This window comes from Colobus angolensis, unplaced genomic scaffold (assembly GCF_000951035.1).
Source record: "Colobus angolensis palliatus isolate OR3802 unplaced genomic scaffold, Cang.pa_1.0 Scaffold450, whole genome shotgun sequence".
In the NCBI taxonomy this organism is placed as follows: Eukaryota; Metazoa; Chordata; class Mammalia; order Primates; family Cercopithecidae; genus Colobus; species Colobus angolensis.
The window spans coordinates 2368363-2376436 of NW_012117933.1; the positions used below are offsets into that span (position 1 = coordinate 2368363).

General features: G+C 39.9%; 1 protein-coding gene across 3 annotated transcripts in view; it reads right to left on the bottom strand.

Annotated features, from left to right (window-relative positions):
- The window catches only part of ASB11 (ankyrin repeat and SOCS box containing 11, E3 ubiquitin protein ligase), a 29489-nt gene extending 22134 nt beyond the window's left edge, over positions 1-7355 (bottom strand). For 2 of the 3 annotated variants that reach the window (XM_011957878.1, XM_011957877.1), the window contains exon 1: positions 7175-7355. In XM_011957878.1, coding sequence (XP_011813268.1) covers positions 7175-7355 — 181 coding nt within the window. Of the gene's footprint in view, positions 1-6064; positions 6244-7174 lie in introns of those variants that run through there. The other variant, XM_011957879.1, reaches the window with a different exon arrangement.
- Positions 7356-8074: the final 719 nt, after the last annotated feature.

The window sequence follows — 8074 nt, forward strand, 5'->3', positions numbered from 1 at the left end:
GCCATCTTTCATTCCCCCAAGAAAGAGGGAATGAATGGTGGTTGTCCTGGGCTTCTCCCTCCCCACACCGCTGCTTTCAAATTCTCTTCCTCATATTCTTGTGGCATGGGGGGTTCAGCAACTTGTCTCTCTAAGCCAATTTCCAACTTGAGAGTGAAATGGCAGGCTCCTCTCCTTTTGAATGCCCCTTATCTAAACTTGTATTGCTCCTAGAGTACCCATCCCATAGCTTCCAGTGAAGCGGGGAAGAGCCTTGCTTTTATGAATGGTAACACCCCAAAATGCATGACAACCACTGCTCCACATGAAGCTGTCTCATGGCTAGGAAGTATCAGAAATAGGACTGAAACCCAAGTTATGGGGACTTTAGAACACACCTTGTTCTGGTTTTAAGAACTATTGGTTTTTAATTTCTCCTTATTCTCATGGTAGATTGACTTGTCTTGGGTTGCTCTGACATCCATCTCCTCTCTATAAATCAGGGGTCCCTAACCCCTGGGCTGTTCCGTGGCCTGTTAGGAACCAGGCTGCACAGCAGGAGGTGAGCAGCAGGTGAGCAAGTGAAGCTTCTTCTGTTTTTGTTTGTTTGTTTGTTTGTTTGTTTTGAGATGGAGCCTTGCTCTGTGCCCCAGGCTGGAGTGCAGTGGCACGATCTCGGCTTACCGCAGCCTCTGCCTCCCAGGTTCAAGCGATTCTCCAGCCTCAGCCTCCCGAGTAGCTGGGACTACAAGCACACACCACCACTCCCAGCTAATTTTTGTGTTTTTAGTAGACACAGGGTTTCACCATGTTGCCCAGGCTGGTCTTGAACTCCTGACCTCAAGTGATCCACTTGCCTTGGCCTCCCAAAATGCTGGGATTACAGGCATGAGCCACTGCACCCAGATGCTTCTTCTGTATTTACAGCCACTCCCCATTGCTTGCATTACCTCCTGAGCTCTGCCTCCTGTCAGATCATCAGTGGCACTAGATTCTTATAAGAGTGTGAACCCTATTGTGAATTGCGCACACAAGGGATCTAGGTTGGGCGCTCCTTATGAGTCTAATGCCTGATGATCTGTCACCATCTCTCATCACCCCTAGATGGGACCATCTAGTTGCAGGAAAACAAGCTCAGGGCTCCCACAGATTCTACATTACGGTGAGTTGTATAATTATTTAATTATATATTACAACGTAATAATAATACAAAATAAAGTGCACAATAAATGTAATGCACAAGAATCATCCCAAAACCATCCCCCCACACCCCGGTCCATGGAAAAATTGTCTTCCATGAAACCGGTCCCTGGTGCCAAAAAGGTTGGGGACCACTGTTATAGCTGGTGTGAAATAAATCAATTGTACCGCCTTAAAAGTAAAAATCCTTTTTGTTTCCCAACTGGAAACAAAGTAACTGTCAAGAAAGGAGCCTTTCTAGTTCCATCATTTTCCAGAACTTGCTTCAAAGGACCTTCAAGGGTTTTCACACAGAACCCTTTTCCAGAAACTGCCACGGTGGAGTCTCCTGCTTTTCTATCCTTGTTCCCAACAGAGTCTCTCACTCTTACATTCTCATTTTGCAAATTGGAGCTAATTGTGAGAAATTAAGGATAAAAGTTACTTGGCAGCTTGGGAGTTTTTCCATTCCCTTCAGAAAGTATGCAACTGAGCTCTCCAAATAAATGAATGCTTAAGTAGGACTCAATCATTCTCTTCTAAGGCAATCTATATTTAGTTTTTTGGTAGACTGCCCGTGTCACAGGGCTGCAAACATATTATGAAGATAGTTTACTCCACAAATATGTTTGCTTATTCCTGATGAGGTGTGTGGAAAATGTTCAAGTACTTTTTCATTTCCCCCTTTGAATTTTTCTCAGAATGTGATTTGTATCTCAGACTGTTTGAATGACAACTTCACAACAACTTCTAAAACCATATATATTTCAATAACATTGGTTCAGATGGAGTACAGTTGTCTAAGTTCCAACCATTTGAGATAAAAACCGATTAAACTGTTTTTGTCAATTTTACTCTAATTTCAACAAATATTTCAGATTACTGTTTTTTTATTTAAAAAAGATGGCCTAACGGGCGGGCACCGTGGCTCATGCCTGTAATCCCAGCACTTTGGGAGGCTGAGGCGGGCAGATCACAAGGTCAGGAGATCGAGACCATCCTGGCTAACGCAGTGAAACTCCATCTCCACTAAAAATACAAAAAAGTTAGCCCGGCGTGGTGGCAGGAGCCTGTAGTCCCAGCTACTTGGGAGGCTGAGGCAGGAGAATGGCATGAACCTGGGAGGCGGACCTTGCAGTAAGCCAAGATTTTGCCACTGCACTCCAACCTGGGCGACAGAGCGAGACTCCATCTCTAAATAAATAAATAAATAAATAAAACGACCTAACTGGTTATAATCCCCAGTGCACATGGAACAATCTTTATTCTCTTTATTCAAGTTCTAAAAGCATATGAGGCCAGTGGCTCATGCCTGTAATCCTAGCACTTTGGGAGGCCAAGGCAGGTGGATCACCTAAGGTCAGGAGTTCGAGACCAGCCTGGCCAACATGGTGAAACCCTGTGTCTACTAAAAATACAAAAATTAGCCGGTGTGGTGGTGGGCGCCTGTACTCCCAGCTACTAGGGAGGTTGAGGCAGGAGAATCGCTTGAACCCAGGAGGCAGAGATTGCAGTAAGCCAAGATCATATCACTGTACTCCAGCTTGGGCAATAAGAGTGAAACTCCATCTCAAAATAAATAAATAAATAAAATCATATGAAACATCTTCTGTAGCATTTATTAAGGAAAAGAAAATTCATAAGGAATTTTAATTTTGAACCAAAATACAGGCAAGAGCCTAGCAGAATTAATGGTATTTTATGTGAAACAAGGTAACTGGGAAAATAGAATATATTTCCTGAGATATCTAAAATATTGTAATAAAACTGAGTTAAAATAAATATTCTCCAGAATGTCCAGTTCTAGAGAGGAGATGAGACACAGGGAGCTGTGTTAGACACAATTAACTATGTTGCAGTGTATTAGAAAGAAGGCTCCTTTGAACTCTTCAAGGCCAGAGAGCTGAGCTAAAGGGGACTGGTGCGGGGCAGAGCTTCTTCCAAGGACTAGTTGTCCCAACCTAGGAAAAGCCAGCAGGCACCTGATATGCAACTTAGAGGATGGTTAGGCCAATGTTTGTGGAGACAACCAGCAAAACTAAATAAGAGCAGAAGGCTAGGTCGAGGTTTGGGCAAGAATGAAACAAAGGCTATCCTGTTGGAACGGAAAAGACAGGAAAAAGGATTCAGAATGCTGAGTTAGGCAGAGGCATAGCTGTCAAATCATGGTCAGTCCATCAACAAGTGATTTTTAGCATAACCCTTAGAAGAGTACTGATCTTTCAGACACAGCTTAAAATAGCCTTTTTGTTTTGTTTTGTTTTGTTTGAAAGAGGGTACTATAGTTCTACAACCTGTTACCTGCACTTGTAAAGGTCCTCCATTCTGAAAACCAAGCTTTACCCCAAATTTGATGCAAACTTGTTTAGCAGCAAAGCATGGCCAGGACCCAGGTTAAGCAATTTGTTATTTTTCTTTATATTTCCATGTAGTGTTAATACTTATATGTTCACTAGGGAAAGATCAAAATGTTTGCTCATGGGAGGCAGCTCCAGGCCCCATCAGAAGTGCTGTATAATAGACAGCATGCACATTGTGTGATCTTTCTAACATTCAAAAGCTATTGAATTCTGAAACATGGCTGGATGAAGGGTTGTGAATAACAGATGATCAATCTGTATCTACACTATATTTTCTTTCTTGATGACCAAGTCACAGTACCAAACATAACTTAGTACAAATTAGCAAAGCTTGAAAAATCATGCAACACATCTCTCCTGAGAAAGTGCCCGCAGAAATATCTATGGACTGAAGGTGGGATCCAGTGATCCATCTGGTGCTCTAGGCATAACACCAAAGGCCAAGGGCAATGTTTTAAACTTTAAAAAAGAAAAAAATATACATATAATTGACAAAATAAACAAAGAAGCTTAAAAGCCAAAACTAATAACAGTCAACCATGGCTTAATTCAACTATGATGAGTGATCAGCAAATGTAATAGTTTAAGCCACAAAGACATAAAATAATGTATTCCAGACCACGAAATCCACCCCCATCGCCCCATTGAAAAAAAAAAAAAAAACTTCCCAAAAGGTTTTACAGCACAAAGAATGATATTTAATGAGGCATGTGGTGTTAAATGCAGCTTCCAAAAAAAAAAAAAAAACAGAGTGCTCTGGACCTATGAAAGTCTAACCTCTGTCCTGGATAGGCTTTTCCTGCCCTTCCTTGCTTTTGACATTGCTGACGATAGTTTACAGGAACAGCATATGCTAGCAGAATCAAGAAACTTAACGTTGGGCTGGGACTTTTGTAAGTCAATTAGCTAATTTACTGATTAAATGTCATACATTTTGCCAACAAACATTCGTCTGACCAATGCAAAAGTGACCAAAAGCAAAGGTGATTTCTGGTTTAACACTTTCCCAAAATTTTGTTCTTGATTTTTAATGCACCTAACTTTAAATACATTGTTGTGGGATAATTTAGGAGTTAGAGAGACTGAGGGGTTAAGGAGGATTTATTATTTAGGTGTATTGGCCTACTTGCCTTAATATTTAAAGGACTGGGTTTGGAATAAAGAGTTGATATTTTTTAAATATTTTGTGAGGCAGGGGGAGATTTGTAATAATACAGTATCTGACTGTTAACAGTGGTATCTAAAGAAAAAACACAGAACCACGTGAAAAATACTGGTCCTGGCATATTACTGCCTACATTCTTACAGAAAGACTTATTTAGCGGCCGGGCACAGGGGCTCACACCTATAATCCCAGCACTTTGGGAGGACAAGGCGGGCAGATCACTTGAGGTCAGGAGTTCGAGACCAGCCTGGCCAACATAACGAAACCCCATCGCTACTAAAAATACAAAAAGTAGCCGGGCGTACGCCTATAATCCCAGCTACTCAGGAGGCTGAGGCATGAGAACTGCTTGAACCCCAGAGGAGAAGGTTGCACTGAGCCAAGATCTGTACTCCAGCCTGGGTGACAGAGCAAGAATCCATCTCAAAACAAACAAACAAACAAACAAAAAACAGAAAGTCTTATTTACCAAATCTTGGTAAATTTGTGGAGGGGGGGGATTCATGTATATGTATACACACACACGAAAGAAATAAAACTGGGAAATTAACATGCACCATTCCCTGCCTCTTTACCAATAATTGAAAAATGCTTTTGACCTTAGAATACCATGCTACTTGCAAGTTAAACTATTTTAAGAGATTGAACAAGTAAAGATATTTGCACTACAGAATGAATGAACTATATTTAAGATATTTGTAATCCAGCTCCAGATTAAATTCAAACCATGCTTACATGGGTTTTGACTGTAAGAAGGTTTTATACCTTTTTTAAGAGTGCACTTAAGGCTGGGGCACGGTGGCTCATGCCTGTAATCCCAGCACTTTGGGAGGCCGAGGTGGGCAGATCACAAGGTCAGGAGTTCAAGACCAGCCTGGCCAAAATGGTGAAACCCTGTCTCTACTAAAAATACAAAAAAATTAGCTGGGCGTGGTGGTGCATGCCTGTAATCCCAGCTACTCAGGAGGCTAAGGCAGGAGAATTGCTTGAACTGGGACCTGGGAGGCAGAGCTTGCAGTGAGCCGAGATCGCGCCACTGCACTCCAGCCTGAGCTACAGAACGAGACTCCATCTCAAAAAAAAAAAAAAAAAAGAGTGCACTTAATTAAACACCACAAAGACAGAAATAATGCACAGGAGCAACAGGAGAAAACATTTTTAACATGTTCTTGCCAATATTGACTTTGTTGGACTTCATCTAATTTAAACCAGAAGAATGATATATCTATGAGAACACCAAAATTATTACTGAAAATTTTAGAAAGCCCTTGCCCAAACTGACAAATTAAATTAGAAGATAACTTTTCAGATCATGCTTAGCTTGAAACTTAACAGAAGCATTCCTTTTTTTTTTTTTTTGTAACTAGTCAAAGTAACATACCTCCCTGAAATGTGTGACAAATATAATCCCCAAAAGAAATCTCTTTCCATGGTCCGGACCTTCTGATACTTTCTGAAACTTCACCGTTCTTCTCATTTTCCCCAGTTAATTGAAGCATTCTGATGCTTCGTCCTTGGAGGTCTTATTTCTTTAGATAAGACTGCTGTTGTCTAGTGTCTTCCGAGTTGTCTAGTGTATTGGAATCACATAAGACTATTTTGAAAGAGAATCCTGGATGCAAATTGAAATGGATACTAGATGAAGAATGATGTAATCCTGGAACCCCTGCGAACACTAAAAATACATGGGGAAATTCTGAACTCTGTTTATGAATAAATACTCCTCTATTAAGTGACAATCCCAGCAGTGACAGGGATATGTGACTCATTTACTTTTGTAGCATCTCACTACAATTAAAGTAAATCGTTTCTTTCCAGAAATGGACACTATTCTCTACAAAGTGTGAGAATTTAAAATTTGCCCAAATCTTGGTATTTCTTAGAATAAACTTTGTTTGGAGTGCTTTGCATGCTACCATATAAAATGGGTTTAGTGAAGAGCTTTTCCTGACAGCGACAAGTGGTTAATCAATTCCAATTGCTAATGACAGCAAAAAAATACACATAGCTTGCCACTTCCAATTGCTAATGACAGCAAAAAAAAAAAAAAAAAAAAAATGCACATAGCTTGCCACGTTTGCTGCTTTAATCTCAATTTATTAGTCTTTCTATTTCCTGAGAAAATTTAGTCTGGTTAGAATGTCCTTCATTTTTAAAGTTTGCTTTAAAATATTAAAGAAAATAATTATATACAAGTAATTATTTTGGCCAGTAGAAATGAAGTTTCTCAAAATACTCTTAGTAAGGCACTACCTATTTACTTCTTAAATAACAACTGCTACAAGATCTACTAACTTGCAAAAAATAAAGCTGAAAATCCTCCACAAACTGATGCAGCCAACAGCATTTGCTACTTTAAGTGACAACTTTTCAAACTACCCACTTAAAATCAAAGTATAAATATAATCTGCCTTCTAGAAATACTATTCATATGAATTATCTAGGAGGGATTTTTTTTAAAAAAATTAGGAACAAATTCATGTACTTTTACCTGAAATTCCACCATAGATCTCTTCTGCTATCCTAGCCGCTTCTTTTCTATTTCCTTTGACGATATAGAAATGGGTTAGGAGAGCCAAAAAAACTTTTATTAAAAGCTTAAAGAAAAAAAAGGTAGCAAACATTGTAATAAAAATGTTTTTAAAGCCATAGAAAACAGGACCATCTTCCATTTTGGCTTATGCTCTGTGTAGGGTCCTAGGACTGTAAAATTTCACTGAGTTATAATTGGTATCATATGACATCTATTTTAAACCTTCTAGCACTCAGTGCTCCTGTTACCGAGAACTCAGTTTGTAGGTTCTAATCTAACTGATTTGGCGACTGCATGTGCTGACTCCACAGCAGTGTTAAATAAACTAAAGAAACTTCCTTCTAACCAGAAACGTCCAATAGTTCTAGAACTACACAACTCAGTACTATCTAACAAATAAGATTCATATCCAAACATTTTATACTCCTAAACCCCTATTTTTCCTATTTTATGTTAGAAAGCAGGGTTGGAAAGATAGAAACTTCTCAGCTTCCATAGAAACAAAGCAAGTTATTTGACATACAAAAACAGTGCAAATATGCTCTATGTTCTAAGTAGGAAGTACTAGTCCCTGGGGCATTTCATTTTCTCTTAATTCTGAAGTTTATAGAGGATTAAGTCCAAATCTAAAATATGACCAGTTAAAAAAGACCATTTACCTGGTCAGGCATGGTGATTCACTCCTGTAATCCCAGCACTTTGGGAGGCTGAGGCAGGTGGATCACCTGAGGTCAGGAGTTCGAGACCAGCCTGGCCAACATGACGAAACCCCCGTCTCTACTGAAAGTACAAAAATTAGCCGGGCATGGTGGCAGGCGCCTGTAGTCCCAGCTACTCAGGAGGCTGAGGCAGGAGAAT